The 21235-nt window shown below is 40.4% G+C and overlaps 1 protein-coding gene across 14 annotated transcripts in view; it reads left to right on the top strand.

The window, feature by feature from the left end:
- DMD (dystrophin) overlaps positions 1-21235 on the top strand; it is a 1840970-nt gene that overhangs the window by 1731638 nt on the left and 88097 nt on the right. For all 14 annotated transcript variants that reach the window (XM_045507265.2, XM_045507267.2, XM_045507235.2 and 11 more), the window contains 4 exons: positions 5189-5263; positions 15880-16081; positions 18243-18328; positions 20456-20613. In XM_045507265.2, coding sequence (XP_045363221.2) covers positions 5189-5263; positions 15880-16081; positions 18243-18328; positions 20456-20613 — 521 coding nt within the window. The remainder of the gene's footprint in view (positions 1-5188; positions 5264-15879; positions 16082-18242; positions 18329-20455; positions 20614-21235) is intronic.

The following is a 21235-nucleotide window of genomic DNA, read 5'->3' as shown; positions in this document are numbered from 1 at the left end:
ATTTTTCACTCCTGATCACCTGAGTGATTGGACTTACATTTCTGCTGGGAAATAGAGTTGGTAGGAGGAAACAGAGCACAACACCAATTTTTCTGTTGGAATCATCTTTGGCCAGCCAGCTCTTTCCACTCATTATGTTTATGGGGTCATTGTCATTCTTTCTACCTAATAGATAAACATACTGAAACTTTGGGCCTTTCCAAAAAGTGCCCACAAGCCATTGGAAAGCTGAACCAAAATACTCCTTGTTTTAAGTTCTAGACCTCAGTTCAGTCATAGGTAGCAGGATGTTTGAAGTATGATTAAAAGGCAGAGACCACCTGTAAAATTGAAATGAAGGGGCATAGTGTTGTATTTGTATAGTATTTTCCAAATTTTCCCATGACTTTAAAACGCTGAGATGTTTTTCACTCTTCTTGCAAGAGCATGTCCAACAATGTGTAGATTTGTGACTCAAACTTGATCGGTCATTCCTCTTTTCTCGTGCATTTGACACCTCCCACCACTCTCTTCCACAGGATGAACGTAAAAATCATGCCCCAGGAATATTTACCAAAGTCAAGGCAATTCATAGGCTAAAGAAAAGAGCAACAAAACCTATTGTTTCGTGCCTCAAAAAAAGCCAAATGGACCATCACTTCAGTAGCTGGTGATTCAACTTAAAAGGATAGACGCTATAATATTTGGCCTGTTCCTTGAGTTTCTGAATTTCTCTATTTTTAGTATAGAACCAGCCTTGGGTAAAATAATTCAAGTCAAGAAGAGGAATGCACGGTTCAGCATTTTTATCCTTCTGAAGTGTGCTTCCTACCAGCTGCCATGAAAACATTGTGTAACTCATTTCTTGGATAGTCTCACGCCTCTTGAGTTCCGGTTGTGAGAGCGAGTGAGCTCATCACAGCTTGCGCCACAGTCCTGGAAAGGCAGCTCCCAGGGAAAGTGGGGGCCGGCCTCCCACGGGGGATGGGGATGGGGAACTTGAAGCTTTATTCCGCCTGCATACTTGAGCTACAAGATCAGCTCCAGCCTCAGCCCGGGACAGTGTCACATTGTCCGCAGCTGTACCGCATCTTGAGGTTTCAGTGTGCATCCTACACATTTTCACAAGGCGGAGACTTATCTCTTCCAGCTGTACGCCAGAGGGAGTGGTGCTGCTGACTCCTAGCAACACATGCAGACTCAAACAACACAGATGGTTAACTCTCTTGAGTGAGACTTTTAGGGCATCAGAACTCCATTTCAATGCACTGATGGTTACTGGATATAAATTTGTATAGCTTCTGTTGCCTTATGATGAAAACTAGACATTTTCCCTGCTACTTTCTTTTGGTGTTCCTGAATCACTCTTTGATAATTGGTTGGACTATGGTGCATAGAAAACTGGCAGAAGGCTTGTTCTCTGCGGCGTGTTGTTGGGGGCCGGGGTGCAGTATGCTTGAAAGGGTGTCAGCGTGGATTAACACAAGGCAGAACATGCCATAGTTATAAGGATTTGGAAGGGAAGAAAAGTTTGAACTGCTCTAGGGAAGCTGAGAGCACTGCTAGAGCAGGAATGTTCTAGATGCTGGTCTTTGATAGTATTCTACTGTGAACCACACCCTGAAAGAATCAGATTACCCTTGCCTCTCCTAGCTCCTGGAATTTGCCAGTTCTTAATAGAAACTGTGAGGATTGGCTGGAGCTTCTGACCTCATTTAGACCATTTGTTCTAAATTCTGAATAGATCCAGGAAAATCAGAAAGCAGAGTGGATGCTTTTAGATTCTTTTAATTTACTGAATATCTTTTATTGGCGTTCATCATAAATAACAGATCCACAGATATATCTCAGGGGTGAGTTTTTGATCTAATTGACTATAAATACAGTCATTAAATCATCTGAAAGCCCACAAAATGGAATGTAGAAAGACAGAAAAACAGAAGAACACAGGTCTCTATACAGAGTTTATACTTGAACTTTAACAACATGGAACAAGAAACTGTATTAAAATGTACAATTAAAGACTCAATTGTACTTCAAGGTACATATGAATCACCTGGGGATCTTATTAAACTGTTGATTCTGACTCATAGATCTGGATGGGACCTGAAATTCTGCATTCCTAACAGGCTCCAAAGAGATGCTCATGCTGTTGGTCCTCACATCATACTTTGGGTAAAAAGAGCCCATCCAGGTTCTCTTGGGTAGGTGTTGGTAGCCACCTATGGCTAGACATAGGTGAAGGCTGTCTTCTTATCCGCATCTTGGCTGCCAGTTTATAGTGAAGGCAAATCTCAGAACAAGCTCTGTCACATAGGAACACTTATTAGCCACAGAGCATAAAACAATTTTAAAGCCTTTGCCAAACACGCAATGAAGTCACAGCTCTGCCTTTCGGAGTGTTTGGTGGGAGAGCCTCACTACCCACGCCTGCCACAGTCCTTGACACAGTGCTTCTCAAAGTGTGGTCCCTGGATCAGCAGCATTGGCACTACCTAAGACTTCAAAGAGATGCAGATTCTTAGGTTCTCCCCAGACCTACATAATGAGAACATCTGGGCATGGGGCATGGGAATCTGTATTTTTAACTGGCCCTCCCCGTGATTCTGATGTAACCTCAAGCTGGAAAACCACTGCTAGAGCAGTAGGAGTCCTGTCAACCATCTGATTGGAATCAAGCAACCAAGAATCCAATGAAGCACAGCTGGATATTTTGGAGTCCAGCCTGGGGCACCATTTCTAAAGGCGGAGGGCCTGCTAGATTCTTCTCACACCCGATTAATGTAAGGGCAGGGAATGCTTCTGAACCCCTTTCAACAGTCCTTGTATTCTGTAAACCACTAATATCATTAACACAAGCTCATCTAACATAAATTAGGATACTAAGTGTATTAATAGGATTGTACGTGTAACAAGAGCTAAATATAGCTGGGGCACTTACAGTGGCGGCCTCTGGAGTGAGGCTTTTTGATTAATTGCTAGCCAGCCACCCCTGGAGTGTGCTTTCCTGATTGAGACAACTAACCGCCTCTCCAGCATAGCTCAGGCTAACACACACATCCCATTGTACTGTCCCTGTGATGGTTTTTTTTTTAATTCTTAAAATTGACTTTATTAAGGCATACTTCAAATACAACAAAATGTACTCATTTTAAGTGTACAGTTTGAGTTTTGATAAAAGTATACACTCCAGTAACCTCCACACCAATCAAGGTACATAAAACATGTCAATCACCCAAAAAATACCCTTGTGTTCTTTTTGCTCAGTTACCCACCCCCTTCCTATTCCTGGGTACCATCTATTTGCCTTCTGTCAGTACAGGTGAGGTTTACCTGTTCTAGAATTTCATGCAAATGGAATCAAACAGTATTTATTTACTCTGTGTCTGGCTACTTTTACCCAGGTTAATATTTTTCAGATTAGTTCACATTGTTGCAATAATAGTAGTTAGTTCCTTTTTATTGCAAACTAGTATCCAATTGTATGACTATACCACAATTTGTTTATTCAGTCTATTGTTTTCTTTCTAGTTTTTGGCTAACATGGATTAAAGCTACTATGGGCATTCATGTACATATCTTTTTGTGGCCATGTTTTTATTTCTTTATCTAGGGGTAGAATATTTGGGTCATAAGATAGATATATGTTTAATTTCATGAGAAATTGCTAGCCTGGTTTTCCAAACTAGTCGTATTATTTTAAATTCCCACCAGCATTGTGAGAGTTCTACCTGCTCCACATCCTCACCAACATTTAGTATTGTCAGTCTTTTTCTTTCTTACATTGAATATTTTGAAGTAAAGTACATTGTTTTTCTTTCCCCTAATTTCAATTTAAGGTTTTATATTTGGTCTCTGCAGAGGTCATCAATCTAATTATGTTGACCCAAGTGATTGGATATCGATTAAATTATTTCCCTTTCCTCCAATTAGAATTGGTTTGGTGGGTGCCATTTGATTATGGCAGTTAGTCATGTTTGCCAGCGTATTTTTTCTCTTTTTCATTCTTTTCATTTATTCATTCAGTCTGTCAGTCAGTCCCTGAGCTCTGTCAGATCTGCTTTTTCAGAGAGTGGTCATATGTTACATCACTGGGAAACACGACAGAAGTAGGCAACAGTGTGCTTGTCTTTTTGGAGCTGGATTTATGAAAGATAAATACACAGAAATGCTAGAAAAGAAATATAGCTCAGTGTATATCAAGGCTTGCACAAAATTGAGTAAGGGCAGAATCTGAATATAGATTCCAGTTTGGTGAGGTGAGCCAAGTGACAATTTTTTAGAATAGCAGTACCTTTTTTAATACAGAATATTTGTACAGAAACAAATATTCATTCTGAGACGGATTTGCAACTTCTCTCATTGACATATAGTATTATTTTTGTATATTTAGCTTGCATCCAAATTTTTGATCAGCAAGAATTTCCAGTTAGTAAATGTGTGTGTGCACACATGTGAGTTTGTGAACTTCTTTTTAAGCCAGCCGTCTTTTATCCTCTTTGCTGAATTAGTTTATTTTTAAATAAATGCAAAGTAGTAAAATGGAAGGAATCTGTGGAATCAGGTAGACCTAAAACTGAGATGAGGGTTAACTGTGCCAGCAATATTTTAAAATACATCTCACACACACAGACATGCACATGTGTTGGGTAAGAAATATTCACAGTGCTAACAGTGCATATCTTTGAGTAATGGGATTATGGGTGATTTGTTTACTTGGTTTGATATTTTCCTTTAATTTCTAAGTTTTCCAGTGAACACATAAAATTTTCATAATCAGAAAAATCGTTAATATTGTTACTTGATTGTTCACTGAGTTCTCATAGCTATTTCATCGATATATTCCTTGTTCTCTTTAATCTTGTTTACCAAAGATTCGCTGTAGTCGAACCAAGGTTACAGCCTAGGGGAAAAAAAAAAAAATCCCTGTCCTTCTTTCCCCCCTTGGGAACGAGGACTACATGGGCGCCCTGCAGGCTGTGCCACCGTTGTCCTGCACAGAACCAGCTTTCCTGATTGTCCAAGAGCAAAAAGACATTCTTTTTTCTTTCCCCACACTGACAGCATTTCACCTTCTAAAACGTGGGGCATGTACAAGAGGTTTTTTTCCCCTAGCCCTTTGTTGTTGCTATTGGCAGATCATTGGGAGTTTATCTGTGCTTTATGATGAAATAACAAATGATCTTTGTTTTCCCCCTTTTTTCTTCAGCTGACCTGAATAATGTCAGGTTCTCGGCTTATAGGACTGCCATGAAACTCCGAAGACTGCAGAAGGCCCTTTGCTGTAAGTATTAACCAGTGCTTGGAAGTACTTGACAGTTACTCTTCGCTTACAAAAAAGGGGTTGGGGGTATTTGCATTTGGAGAGGGGAGAAATAGCTCTTACAAGTCCAGTTGTAGCATACAATTAATTTTTTATATATATTTTTATTGAAGTGTGATCAGTTTACAATGTTACAGTGTACAATGGTTGTCTCTGCTGCTCTCTGACCACAACTTCTCAGCCTTCCAGGAACATACATGTATTCGTTTTCATACTCTTTTTCACCAGAAGTTACTACAAGATATTGAATATGGCTCCCTGTGCTATACAGTATAAACTTGTTTATCTATTTTATATATATTAGTATCTGCAAATCTCGAAATTAGAATTCATTTTTTAAGAAGTATCTTTAGCTTAAAAGATAAAAGTGGGCTTAAAAGTAAATCAGAAGTAAAGATATTTGTTTGAGACAATTCTGGGAGAAATTTAGTTGTGAGGGGGAGCAAGGATGGTTGGTAGTTAGCTGGAAGGGGCTGAGGAGTTAGTGGAGTGTACATGCATATAGGTTGAGAGACACTTGAGTCTATGTAAACGGATATGAGAAGGAGAGAGGACAAAGTTGAAATTGTTGGCTCAAGAGGAGATAATAAAAAATACGAGTTTTCAGAGGCTAGGAGAAGGTAATCTAAGAGAATGAAGGGACACCCCTCTTCCTCTGTGATGAGTGGGGCTGAGGAACGATCTGGGCAGGGCCAGGTAACTAAGGAGACCTGGTGGGAGAAAGGAGGGAGAGGGCTCTGTTTTGTGTGAAGGTGGAGCAGAGTTCCTGTGCTGCAGTTCATAGCAGAAGATGATCAAGTTAAGTTTGGGCTTACCTTTGTGGAGAAGGAGAGCACTAACCCGAGAAGCAGCATTATGGACCCCAGAGTCTGCTGAGTGTTTGATCGCATCACCAGTCCACAGGGATATTTCTCTGGACATCCTCAACAGTCAGGAGCTGGATGGTTCTCTCTCAGGTGGGCGGAGGCCAGCTGGGCAAGAGAAGTGAGGATTTGGATAAAAGAGTGCTTAACTGGTTCAAGCGCTGTCTGTCAAGTCCTTGTTGGGGAGGAGCAGCTATGAATGCAGGTGGAAGCTGGTAATGGGGCGGTGGAGGGATCAGGAGGCTGACTGTTCAGGGAGGTAGAGGAAGAGGTTGTGTGGAAGTGCCTGGAAGGCTGAGAAGTTGTGGTCAGAGAGCAGCAGAGACAACTATTATTTCAGAAGTGGAATAGTTCAGCTGGTTAGGTCTAGGATATGCTCATTGGAGTGGGTGGCAGAGGTGGACTAGATGTGAATTTCCATGGAGATGAAATAGGAAGTTAAGGAACCAAGAGGCTAGAGTGATGCACGAGTCATCCTTGCCAATGTTGAAATCACCCAGAATTGGGGGCCAGAACTGAGGAAGAGCGGAGGGCTGTGAGCGCTGGCTGCCAAGTCTTCGGGAATAGAGGCGTCTGACCAGGGGGTCTGCAGAGCCTAGCAGTAAGATAATCGAGGAGTGTTGCTGGTGTGCGGTTTTTTACCTGGAGATGGAGAAGAAATGGCCTGAAAGTGAAATGATTTGGAAAGAGAGAGTAGGCTCTTCCTCTCTTTATCTTGGTCTCTCCAGTGCTTAGCACAAAGCCCGGCACAGAGAAGGGCTTAATATGTTTTCATGGAATGGATGCATGAATTGAGAGTAAATTAGGCTTCCATTTCCTTATAGCTTATAGTCTTAAGCTATCATTTTTCAGCTGTGTAGCTCCCAAGCCTAAGTGGTTTTTAAAGGGCTCCCCAGGCCTAGGATTTCCTTGGGGACCTCTTAATGTACCAGAGCTGGAAAGAGGCAATTTGAGGTGGGGTAGAGTCAGAGGGCTGGATGGAGAAAGTCTTCTGCCTCTTTTTCTTCTTCTGTACCTGCCGCATCCTAGGCGTGCTGCTGCCTTCCCCTGATACAGGGGCAGTTATGAGATGGTTATTGTAAAGGGCTGTAGTATACAGTCCTGTGAGGTTCAGAAGAGATAATCAGCTGTTCTGGGTTATACTATGAAAAAGCCTCAAAGCAGACTAGATTGAAAAACCTTTTCCATAATGATTCTCTGGCCTTGGATTTAGGCATTATTCAGTTCTCCTTTTAAAAACTGTTTGTATTCACATATGCATCTGATTGTCTATTATTTCAATTTATGTAACAGTTTCCAATAAATGTTGGGAAAACAGGGGAATTTGATATTATAAAAAATTTTGGCCATCAACAGTTATAACCTGGTAATAAAGTTAAGCTCTGAATGTGGAATGTAGAATTTCCTTTTAAACAGATTTGAAATTCTCAGCATTTCGTTTCTAAGCATGACTTTTCTCATATTTGAAAAAAATATTTCTCATATTTGAAAGGTTTAGGCACAGCAAAATTAGGGTATATTTATCTAAATTAAGTACTAGATTCTCAAGAACGGTAGAAGGGTTCCACATGTAGTATGAATATAAAGTTCACCCATTCTTTTATTATTGAAAACATGCCTGGTCACATTACTTAACTGTTCAGTAGATGATTTCAGCATTTCCTCTTAATTTTAGATTTGCTTAGGTTTATCTTTCAGCCTTTTCGTCATTCTATGCCTACAAAGCCATGATAAAGAGCTATTGTCTGTGGTACAGGCAAACAAAACTTGTCCTGGCCAGCTTTTCCAACTGAAGGTCGCTTCTGCTAACTATTACTATAATGAAAATTAATGATGTTATCTCAGTGATTTCCTGATGCCAGTGAAGAGTTTGAATTACAGATGCCTTAGAAAGTACACAGTGCTACCGCCATTAAGCACTTGGTCTTATTTTTTTCACATATCAAAGCTTCAATATTGCAGAAACCTGAATACCTCACTTTTCTCCACTATAGAGAATTTACTATTTAAGTCTAGAGCATCACCATTGGCCTGTAATGTCCCCAGTTTGTAAGCGGTTTAATGTTGCATGACTCCATACTGCCTTTCAAGGCATTGTGAATGAAAATTAAACTCCACAGAAAGACAGAGACAAAGAGAAAACCTGGGTAAGAAGGATTTATAAGCTGGTTCATGTGGCTGAGACCCCAGTGAAAGTTGTGAAGAAGATAATCTTAGCTTTTTATTTCTCCTTCTCTAGTTCCGATGACAGCCTATAGGTTTGTGGCTTCTAAAATTAAAAATATAGCCAACATCTAAGAGCAGAAATAAAAATGCACTTAACAAAGCACATGTATTTAGTTTATTAGTGTGGGGTGCGTTGGAGACAGCCCAAACCATAGGGCTAAATATACTGCAGTTGATAAATGTGACACATATTCTGCAAACAAGAAATAGAACTATTTGCTTCTGTTCAGCAGCTAAATCACCAATGGAGAGATTTTGTACAGCCTAGAGTGAGTTGTCTGAATAGAGGCACAACAGCCAGACTCATCCTTACTGCGAGAAACCAGGTTTAAAAAGGTGCTCCCTTCTTGGTAAATGCACCTCACCTTTGAGAGGGCACTTAAAGGTGGCATTACATAGGGCTTGGTTGCTAAAGGAGAGTCACAGGACTCAGGATAACATGGCTTGCAAATCTAGTCTCTTGCAGGAGAAGGTACAATAGGGCAGCAGCATTAAAGTCAGGCTCTGCGGGCTACCTCACAACAAGGAGACCCGAGAGGCCAGTGCAATTATTTTGTCCCTTCCTCACAAAAACCTACTTCTCCCGTATACCGTACATTATTCCTCACATAGGTTGGAGGCCAGGTCTCTGTTATTTCAGAATTCAAAATACCTTGAGGACAGAGCCAAACAAATTTCTCTGCTTACGTGATTTGACAGATGTTGGTACCCAAAGAGAGGGGTCCCATAATAGGATCTCTCCACCTCCCAGGGGAAGCACTGTAGTCCTGCTTAAAATGTAGCCGATACCCATGAGTTGCACACTGAGGGAAAGAAGGGTTGGTCTCAGTCATGGTGCTGGAGCTGTTAGGGAGCGCTTTGTAGGTTCCACTTTCCGCTTATCATTGGTTCCGTTTCTTGTTGCCGTCCTTATCTTTCCTCCTCGAATTGGATTCCACGTGTTCTTTTTGCACTAGGAGGTCTTTTCCATCAGTTTCTCTTTTCTCATTGAAAGCAAATTCTTCCTGGCCAGGTAGTCCTCACCCAGCTCCTAATTCTCCTAAGGTTCTTTTATTTCAACATTCTTTGGTCCAGCGGACATGTTGTTGCTGTTGTGTGTACTAGCATCTTTACTATAAGTAGGAAATAAAATTGAGAAACAAAAATGTGGAGTCTCCCAGGCTAACATCATATGAATAGTAGTCACTCCTAAATGAACTGGTTTGGGTATGCCAGAGAAATTTCTGTAACCACCCATGTCCAATTTCTGGCTTTTGACCTTAGGCCAATGACAACATAAACTTGCTCTGTTGAGGACACAGAGACAAGTGCACCTGACCACAGTAACAGTGTGACAATTAACCGGATCAGTGGCCATGGGTTTTGTGTTTCTTGAGCAGAGGACCTCATGAATATTAAGTATTCGTGTGTATTGAGCATATCCTGGATAATTAGTGCCTGTTGCACATTTGGTATACAATATACTTGTCGTACTCAGGTGCCTCTGGAATAATAGGTATCTCTTGGTCCTTCAGTCCCTTTCTATCCCTTCCTATGTTTAACATTAGCATGCCATTCTTACCATTTATACACAACACATCTCATAAATTCTGTCCATGTCAAACTTCTATGCTCAAAACATCTTAAAAGGTTTCACCTATGATTTACAGACTACAAACTACTTGATCATTTAAAATGGAATTGAAAACGCTGAAAAGTAAATGCATGTTGTAACAACCATATTAGCAACTTAATCCAGACTTTTATGTGGAAACTTTAATACAAAGAAAACAAGTGTAAACAATAAATCTGAATGTCTGAGTGACAAAAAAATTGTTTTGCTTTTCAATCTCAGGGAATTAGGCCCACCAAATTAAATTGAATTTTTTCTCAGTGATCCAAACATCCCAATTGTCCTGCCACTGGTTTGTAGCTTTCCTCACACTAACAAAACAGTATGTTTTTTTTTTTTTACACAGAATGTTATGACAGATGAGGCATATAGCATGTAAACTTGCTGTAACATACCCAATACCTTTTGTAATCCTTCATCATCACAGCTAATGACCACACAATGTTCATTCGTTCATTCAGATTAGTATACATCAGTGTTCTCCAGATATGACTGGGTAAATATTCCCACAGGGTACTTTCCAACACAGGTGCTTAATAGCAGATATACGCTGTGAAACAAGCACCAAAAGACATAACCACTTTAATATTGCTTCATGGAGTCATGGTCACAGTCAGAACTGCCATCTCTTCACCCAGTGTGTTTGATAGATTGGCCAGCTGTCCTGCTCACTTCTTGGCTCTTTAAAAGGGCATCTGAGTCATAGCTAAGGGAGCATTTTATTCTCTTATTTTGAGCCTCTTTCTAGGCACCAGCATTATGTTAGATTTTCCCTTTTTAACACCCATTTGGTGGCTTTCTTCCCTTCAGTAACAATCTTATCTTTCTTCCTTACTGTTAAATTTTAATCCAAACTTTCTCCCTCAACACAAAGTATGTCCCCTGGGTTCAGCCACTGGACTAGTCCATGTTTACCTGATAGCAAGACAAGACCTGCCTGGGCGTCCCCTTCAGTCTTGTCCCAATTTCTGATAAGGGGTCACATTGGTTCCATACAGAAAAATGGGGTTATCCTGTCCACTAGGCAATAAAACATTTGTGACACTGAGCCCCAATTAGGCAAGGTGTGGGGAAGGGGGAATCCATTCCATCAATCCCTGCGGAATTCTTGCACTTACCTTCCAACTGAGAGCCATACTGTGTTTGAGGATGTTACCAGCCTTTGATTAATTGTAGTCCTAGTCCAGGGACTACTAGTATGGCATGGAAAAAGAAAATTGTGGTGAAATAGGAACACCTGTAAGTTCCCCACTTGAATTATCTTTTTCAGCCTAATTGGTCTCACAGGTGCAGCGCATTTATCAAAGGCGCTAGTTGCCCAGGTTCCTTTCTTGGAATTCCACCTGCAGGCCAGAGAGGGTGACGCTCAATGGAAGGAGATTCTGAACTTAAATTTGAGTTTTTGCTCTGCAACCAAGGAATTGAATTTTTAGCAGACTTACCATCAGCTTGCTGTCCTCTTAAAATCCATTCTTTTAGCTCCTAGAGTTTAGGTTCCACCGTTTCCAGATTCCATCAGAAAGTTTCAAAGCCTATGCTACTTCAAACCAAGGGTAGGTTGGCAGCCAGCATCAATGGTTCCTTTCCATTCCTTTTATCAGAATCATCTGTTTTCCTTTTCAAATAATGCCTTGCCCATATTTTCAGGTAAGAATGAATTTGGGTCTTCTAAACAATCTCAAGTCTGGCACTAATTGCTCTGGGGTGTGACAGTTAAGCTCAACAGCTGATGAGGACTCACAGAACTCAAATGACAGTTTACTACTGTAGAAAAGAAAAGCTTACGGTATACCAACAACATTAAAATAAGAATATGCATCACAACCACAGGCTGCTTCCCAGCAGAGGGTCTGGAGAGGCCAAGTACAAGCTCCAAGCACCCCCTCTCTATCAGGACCATACCAGGGTACAATCTCTCTCTTAGATCAAGAACCACCAAGGTGAGCACACACCACTTTAGAAACCAGGGAGCACGAATGGAAGTCTCAGCCAGGATTGCTTACAGCCTGCTGGTAACCTGGGCATATTCTTCCTAAGTAGCCAGTCCCAAACCCAGTGGCTTCCGTGGTCCTCACCGAGAGCAGGTAAAAATGGCCAGTGTTACTGGCTAGTAGTAAACAATTGTGATAACCTGTAACCCGTGGCTACCCATCAACACAATGAGTCACTTCTTTTCATTGCTTTGATCAAGGCTTTCCATTGTGTAGCTGTTTTGGCAAAACATCTCATGCCAGCTTCAGAGCCTCTGGAATTAACCCTCACAGCAAAGATAGCTGCATCAAAGTGCATTGACTTTGTTGGTGGGCAAAGATTTGCTTGGAAAGTGCTTCAGCCTGAAGTGTAAGCTGCCTATAGAATGATGTTATACCCACAGCTGCCTCCTCTTCCCACAGACACCTGCTGCCTGGGCAGAAAAGTCAGCAGACACATAGCAGTTATCCCACCATTACCCACCCACCCCTGTCTCTGTCTGTACTAATTATCTTACAGAACTGTTTATACGTTAACACGGAGCATCCAGGTTGACTAGTGGGATGAGCCCTAGGCTTTGTGGGCACCATCGGACTTACTCTAAACAACTTTTTGCTGCTGCTTTTTTCTCCCGGTATTATCACTAGTAGAGAATGCCGAGTGGTTTTCTTTTTCTCTAAAGGACTCCTGCCACCCACCTTTCTGCTTTTCAGCGTGTACCTCCATGTGTCCCGCCATAATACCGAGAGCAAGTCTCTGCCTTCCCGGTCTCAGTTTTCCCAGCTGCAAAATTATTCTAAATGTGCTTTCTGGTTCTCACTAGGATTCTGTAAAAGACAAGGAGAAAAAAAAAAAACCTGCCTCAGCTCCTCACTTGTGGTATGTGTAGAAAGGATAGAATTAGCATTTGAACCTAGAATGTCGAGAGGCTCACCGGGCACAACCAGCACCTTGGGTACCGCTAATGGGATCCTGTGCTTGACAGCCCCACCCCCACCCCACTTCACCCCGTCTCCTTCATGTTCTGCTTTTCCTGCACAGCAACAGGGGTCCTGGAAAGCTGGTCATTTTTCTCTAGTCCCCACCCTCTCGTACCCCCACAGCCCCGATGCATGAGGGGTACCACCCAGTGGTCCCTGTTCTTCAGTGGCGTCAAAACCTACAGCATCCTCTACTGTCAAAATAACCTTTGAATAGAGGGTATATTAGAACATACTCAGGTTTTTATATAGCTTTAAAATATATTCCCTAGTGAGTACACTCAAGGAGATACATTTTTCCTCTAATGGAAATTCCTAGCTTGAGGTAAAAGGATCATTTTACGAAATTGTGTCTGCTGGTTGCTTGTTGAAGCTTCTAGAAACAGCTAATCATTTTGTTTACTGTTTCATCGAAAAATCTCAATATATTCTTTAAGATGCTCATTTTGAACAGTAAAGTGTATGTTTGTGTGGCAATTAAATTGTCCTGATCGATCTTCTCACCTCTTTTCAAGTCCATAGTGTCGGTTATATACATCTAAAAAGGAGTCTTTTTAAAATTGTTTCATGAAGGCGGGATTTTGTTTGATATGTTTGTTTTGGGAAATGTGTTCTCCAGTCTAATGTGATGGATCGTTCTTCTGTTTAAGCATGTCCAGTTTTAGCAAAGCACACTGCACAATATTTCTCTGCTAACGATGTCATCTCCTACTCCTGCTATTTCCGAGCAATTGCTGTGCTCCCCTCTGGAGCTATTTATGCTCCCAATTTCCTATTCTGTGTGTTACCATTTACCTGTACAGAGAGAAGAGTAGACTCGATCAAAAGAAATTCGTGCCGTTTGGCTGTTGGTTATTTCCGTCACACAGGGAAATTAGACTCTTAATACAACAGTGAGTCTAAAAATTCTCACTTGTTCTTACATCCTTGGCTATAAAGCAAAATATGTGTAATGATTAAGGCGGAGTACCAAAAAAGAAAATAATAGAAAAACTTCAAAACACGCATAGCTTCCTTCAATATATAAAGAAACATGTTGAGAATATTGGTAGTTGGAGGGAATCCATTCCTCTCTCCTACTCATGGAAATGGTTTGCTGCATTTCTTTTTTTTTTTTTTTTTAATGGAAGTACTGCGGGTTGAACCCAGGACCTCATGCATGTTAAGCATGCGCTTTCCCACTGGGCTATTACCCTTCCCCTGCGTGCTGCATTCCTAAATGTTCTCACTACCTACACCTGCAGATGTGCTCGGAGGGAATCGAGCACACGGAGAGTGGAATGGGAGTCTTTTGTCTCTGCACCTCTCTGGTCTCCCTTACAGTCCCTGCTCAGCCTTCCCGGCCTCCTGCTCTGCTTGCATTGTTTGTTGTTTTTTTTTTTTTTTTTTCAATTCTTTATTCTTTTTCCTACCTACCTCCCTCTGAAATCAAGCTACGTTCCTTTCTGCCACTTTACACAGTCTCAGCTTCCATGTGAAGAGGTCATTTCTTTATCTTGGGAGTATTTGTAAGCAAAAGGAGTCAGGGCTTGGCTTTGATAGGGTGAGTGCTGGGCCAGGGCATTGAAGGAAAAGTGGCCCTTGGAAGCGCAGAGCTTTACTCACTGGGATGAAAGACAAAGGGAAAAAAAACAAAACAAAACCTCCTGCTCCCACCACCGGGTCTCCTTCGTGCTTCTAGGGAAACTTCAAAGGCTACTATTTCCCTTTTTTAAAAGAGAAAAACATGCACTACATAGGTATTAACCTACATGGGTATTAACCACTATTTTTGGGTTTTGTCCTTAGCGTTTAATTAGAACTAACTACAAATAGTAACCAGTAAAATGCCTTAAAGCCTTAAATTTGCATCTGTTTAGTGTCGGGCAAGCTGTTTACTGACGGAGATGGCCGTGTTTATCTGCAGTTACATTTACAATTGTGTTGCCTCCTCCCCTTAGATGCGTGAGAGATTTGCTTAATTACTATTGATTCTTTATCTCAAAGGACTGAGAATTCAAACCAGAGTTTAGATGTATAAGGTGTTATAAAAGCAATGTTGTTGCATTTCCAATTTGGCTAATAAATTGGCTTTAGAGAAAAGCATCTCTCCGTGACACTTGGGAGTAATGCTTACGATTTGCTGATGTTGGACAAGGTTGAGATTTCACTTTTGATAAATGTTTGTCTTTCAGCATATGAGTAAATATCACCTCAGATCAAGGCAACCTCCCCCCCCCACACCAGACTTACAAAGTTCTTAGAGGACTTGAAAAGTACGTCGTAGAATATAACTTGAAGGTGAAAGGAGAAATAAGTGAGCCTTGCTTCTAAAAGCTGGATACATTATGCAGTTACTTTGGTTTGCCTATAGAAAATTTTCGTGAAGTTGATTGTTTTTTTATCTCACGTTAAAGTAGCAGAGAGATTAGGAGACGACTGATCTTTCAAGGAGAAAAACCCTTAATGGTTATAAATGCATAGCTGGAAACAGAGTTTACACAACCCTAACCATACAGATTAATCAAACTGACCTTCTCTGATACTAATATAACAAAGTATTGTCGGAAACTCTTTGGGAACCTCTAGTAAAATAGTTTTCTTCTGATTCGGGTGGAAATGACTCTGTTTCCTTGGAATACTGCAGGTCCCCTTAACTCCCAGTTATTTCCCAGCACCATGGGAATGAGAACTGTCTCTCTGCCCACATCTTTTTACCCAAGGCCAGTGAGCCTTGAGAACAACCTTGGAGCCTGAATACTCATCACACTCACCCAACTTAGAGCTGTGGGATGAAAACAAAACACTTTAATAAAAGAGGGTAGGGTTTGGGTTTGGTGTTTACTGAAAAGGTCCAAGACAACCCAACCAGGATTTACAAAAGAAAAACAGTGAAAGGAGCATTTTCCCCTTTGAATCATTTGTGATTTTTTGCGGCTTTTGCAGTGGATCTCTTGAGCCTGTCAGCTGCATGTGATGCCTTGGACCAGCACAACCTCAAGCAAAATGACCAGCCCATGGACATCCTGCAGATCATTAATTGTCTGACGACTATTTATGATCGCCTTGAGCAAGAGCACAACAATCTGGTCAACGTCCCTCTCTGCGTGGATATGTGTCTCAATTGGCTGCTGAATGTTTATGACACGTACGTATGGCAGGCTTTTTCCAGACTCTGCCACAGGAGGCTTAGTTTACAGAATGGTGCTGGTGTAATTAGCATCACAACAGGGCTCCAGTCTAGAAATATGGTCCTCAAGATGAAAGTTTCATGAAGCCGTGTGACCTAATGCTGTTCCTGTGATTAATCATTTTTGCACTTAATGGAACGAGAAAATATTTTGATAAGCTAGGAGGTAAAAGCTAGAACGTAGGTTGCTCTCAGACTGGAAAACAAACAAAACCCTGAGATACTCATTTTTCAAATAGTACAATGAGTCACCATGTAGCCATTGGTTCTTTTCATTTCTTGCCTCTCCGGGGGTGGCTGCCTCTCTCCGGCAGAAATGGATGTGCTCCTGGAGATGCTGACACACCTGTCACCAGATCTGAATAATGATACTTGGCAGATTTTTGCAGAAGAGTGTAAATTGATAAGCCAAAAAAAAAAAAGAAAAAAAAAACCCCGAAAAAGAAAAACAAGCCCTTTAAAAGCAGCAAAGTAAGCCCCTCAAACTGAAGGCTTTTATTTATTTATATATACATGGATTTACGAAGTTTCAGTTTGGCACCTCCATTCATCCCTCTCTTAGAGACTACTTGTTGATTTCTTCTGCATTGCACACGGGAAAGCTCCCCAGGTATTGTCTTGAGCTTAATGAAGGCAGTTGAGGAAGGGAGCAGAAGGAATCGGTCTTAATTTTGACTGAATTCTTAGGCCTCAAAATTATTCAATGCCCGATTCCACATGTCAACAAGAACATATTCCACGTTTGGGAATCTGGGAAGGTTTCCTGAAAGGAGTTGCACAGCAACTGTTTTGCCTTCTCCTTTGCTGTAGATGTCTACCACCTCCTGGATTAAAATGTACACTTTTTTTTTTCTGTGTTATTTTGATAAGGTGTTGCTTTTTAAATTCCAAGGTCACTGGGCTATTGAATTCTGATCATTATTTACCAAGCCCTTGAACGTGTTTGAATTTTAATTATTGATTATACTTCCATTTGCTTTGATAGGGTTTCTATTCAGGTCTTCCCTCAAATGTATTTTGGCACCATTTTCTTTGTAGATGATCTGTGAATGGATTCTGAGTATATAACTTCCCTCCTCCATGCCTGGAAATTATTTGGGAGGCAATTTTAACTCCTTGAAGACCTGAGTTACTGTATAAAGTTTATTTGCTAAACTTTGATTTGCCTTTTCAAAGAGGGGGAAAGATAAAATCTTCCAATGATAGGACTTTTGTGAATGTATTAGGACCCAGGATTTCTCTTTGACTAATGGATTCAGTAAATTGAAAGTTCAACATGCTGTTCACCGAAAATAACTACTGGGACCTATCCTTTGCAATTATTCTACGGACTTTTTTTTAACCGACATACGAGGTTCAGTTGCTTTTCATAACAAAATAAAAAGCTGAAAATTCTCAAAAGACGTTTTCTACAAAATGGAAAACTTTTCATTCTTTTAACTTGTTTGCCATGGATATAATGAACTTGTTAATAGATTTGTCATGTGGAATGCTTTATATGTAAACTGAAAGCATACGTGTGTTAAAACATTGCCCTAGCAATAGGTTATTTTTAAATTACTTTTTAAGGTCATCTATTTGAGTGCTCTCTAATAGATTGTATCACTTTTCTTATGGAGATAAATGTTCATATTTTATATTGTGTCATGCAGCCTGAAGTAATTAATTTTCTTCTCAATAAGGGTCAATCTGATGAAAATCTAAATGAGTGTTGAAGAGGGCAGAGCAGTTAGTTGTTGGTAATTTTTTGCCTTCAATAACCAAAGTAGATAATTTCTTAGTACATGGTAGTAATTCTTCCACTTACTGACATAAACCTAGGTGGCTCTCCATAGATGAATAGAAGGATATTTTTTCTTATTTAATGTAGAGAAATTCTCACCATTCAAGTAAGGGCTTTTAAGAACTGAAAACTTGGTTAATTGGTTGAGTTGGTAAACTTTCCATCGCATTCTAGGTCATCAGCCAAACAGATAATGAACTCAGGAATGTTCTTAATTGTCTTAATAAAACAGCGGTCAATAGAGTTCCCATATCCAATTTTTTTTTCTTAACTAAGATGTGTTTACTGTTTAGTAAAATGGCAGTAACTGTTTTCTGGTTTGTTTATTCATAATAGGGGACGAACGGGGCGGATCCGGGTCCTGTCTTTTAAAACTGGCATCATTTCTCTGTGTAAAGCACATTTGGAAGACAAGTACAGATGTAAGTCATGTATATTAACTCTGTATTCTTTTATTAATGTTGGCTAATTACCCCAGTTCTAGAGGGGGAATGACATAGTGTTCTTATTTGACTGCAGGTTCCTCATGTAAGATGTAGAACTACTTTTAGACTGTCATAAAAATTGGTTTGTGCCGTTCCCTGTCAGAAATTAAATTGTAGGCATTTAAATAGAGAATGAGGATTAACTTCTCGAGTCCGAGTATTATTTTACATTACATTGACTGTGTCTGAATAAAACACTTGTCCCTCAGGGATAAAGTCTGATTTCCTAACCCCTTTGTCTAAGTCAGAAAAATAAATGTGAAGGTTTAATCCGTGCACTTGCCTTGCCTTTGGAGTCTTATTTAAAGAATACTGTCTGGCATTCACGTTCAAAAAACATTGCTTATTTTATAATTATCTTACTGCAAGTTGTACTGACATGTCCACTTCTGTGATGTGATTAACATTTTATTATTTGAGAGATAGCTTGCCATTTCTTACCAGGTAAATATCACCTTATAAAATTTCCTTTTGATTAGCCATTGGGCCCTTCTGCTGAAAACTGTAAATCTAAATTAAAAGCAAATGCTGGAAGAGGGATGGTTGAGATTACTAAGCAACCATTCATTCCCATTGTGAAGCAGTGTACTTGTTTCTCCCCTTTAAATGCTTGTGAGAAGTCTTTTCGGTAGGAAGATTAAACAAACTTAGTCTATCGTCTCTTTTCCCTTAAGGCCTAGCCACACAGGGATGAGGAGATGTGCTGAGCTTAAGCACAGGCAGGAGATAAAAGAGATTGAATTCCTCCAAAGCCACTCTGTGTCCTACTGCTCATTTCCCCCCTAGGAGTAAACCACAAAATACACAAGCTCTTTTAGCTCTCACTTTTATGTAGTTTCCACTGAGTTTTCTCATCCTAAGAACCCAAGGAAAAATAACGGAACAGCTTTTGTTAACCATTTAAAACTGTATTTGGGGATAAAATAGAATATTTCTGCAGGTTTTCCTCCTTTAAATGCTGTAGTTACTTGTTATAGGTTAGCTTTTACGCTAACGTTGCCAATGGTATGGTTCCAGCGCATCGTGGTACCAAATTGGTTCCTCAAGGACGCTTCCAGCCTGTGTGTCAAATAACTACTAAGAGGGAACATGTTTGAGGTTTGCAAAACAAAAATGTTAACTTCAAACTGGGATATTTGAAGAGAATTCATAATTTTGAAATTATGTGTGTGTTTTGGAGAGATGAGGAAAGGCTGTGTATGAGATCTCACTGTTCTTATTGGCGTCTTCAGTATCTCGTTAAAACATTTCATTTCTGAGAGATGAAAGTGTGCTCTTGAGTAGGCTAAGCTTTCTTGGATTTAGTTTTTTGGCAACTTCTATTTGAATGCAAGGTAGGATTAAACTAATTTTACTTCTGAGAACAAACCATATGTTGCAGGTGTTTGGTATAGTCATACCTTCTGTGAATCCACATATATTGGGCACCCGCAGTCCTCCAAATGCAACTCTTCCACTCTACATGTTTCTGGCTCACAGGTGACAAAGAGATGGTCCCTGCCCTCAAGGGGATATCAATCTTCAGCCCCAAAGACAGACACATATTAAATCAGTGGCACTGTAAAGTGATTTGAGCTAATTACAAATACGTACAGCATCCTGTGGGAACACATAGGAGAAAATAATTGTATGACTTCATAAAGAAGCCCCGATTTTGGAACATTTTTGAATCTGATGTCCACAGGGGATAGAGCCTTGGGCCAGTACTGTGATTCTTAATGCTAAAACATTTATTGCATGATAGTGGTCACATCCTATATATATTTTCCAAATGATTATGTTCTCGCTTAGGAAAAATTCATGTGTCAAAACTGTATATAAACTCATTTCTTGCAGGGCTACAGTTTATTTAAAATCTGTCACACTTCGTATATACACAGTGATGATTAACTTGATCCCCCCAAATAATAAATGTCCAGATTAGTGTACAGTAGAAGTAGCTTCTCTGTGGAAATGTTGGCTGTTCTTGAGAATTGGTACTGGAGTTGAGTTGGTCGTTAGGTTCTGCCAGCATCTACTTGGTCCTGCTTTTTGATCATTGCAATTCTCGTCTTCCTTTTGTAGACCTTTTCAAGCAAGTGGCCAGTTCAACGGGATTTTGTGACCAGCGCAGACTGGGCCTCCTTCTGCATGATTCTATCCAGATCCCAAGACAGCTGGGTGAAGTTGCATCCTTTGGGGGCAGTAACATTGAGCCAAGTGTCAGGAGCTGCTTCCAATTTGTAAGTTATTCACCGTCTTAAGTAGCGTATTTGTTCTTTCGTATTTTAGAAATTAATTTAAAAACCACAGAACTTTAGTTTCTCTTTGTAGCTCTCCTATAGGCAGGTAGGTAGGGAATTTTTGATATTTGAAACGTCTGTAGGCAATGGCTTCTGAAACTGTGGATTTCAGGGGAGAGGACAGTGCAAAGGAAGGGAAAGAAATCTCCATCTGCAGCCAGAACCCCACAGTTACTAAGTTGCTGGGAGGGAAGGGCATCTGCAGTGGTTTAGCAAAAGAGGAAATAAATCTCCGGCCATGGAAATCCTTTGTAAATAAGAAAATGACCTTCCTAGGTGAGTCTCTTAGTCTCAGTTTTTGTCCCTAACCTAATTCTGTCTAATTATGTATTTTCGCCTTCTTTTCAATGTCTGTTGGTAAATAGCTGACACAGCTATCGTTTTTCTAAAAGTTTTCCTTTTGTAGCTTTGACATTCCTCTACTATTCCAAGGCCTGGATGGTGACTTCCCATAGGCTTACAACCAGGTCAGAGGTTTGTACTGTCTGCTAGTGTCCTTCACCAGCTCAGCACACTCCTACCCATTCTCTTTGGTTTTCTGCCCCATTGCCTTTTCCACACC

The sequence above is a fragment of the Camelus bactrianus genome, chromosome X (assembly GCF_048773025.1).
Source record: "Camelus bactrianus isolate YW-2024 breed Bactrian camel chromosome X, ASM4877302v1, whole genome shotgun sequence".
NCBI lineage: Eukaryota > Metazoa > Chordata > Mammalia > Artiodactyla > Camelidae > Camelus > Camelus bactrianus.
This window is presented reverse-complemented; position numbering and strand designations above follow the sequence as displayed.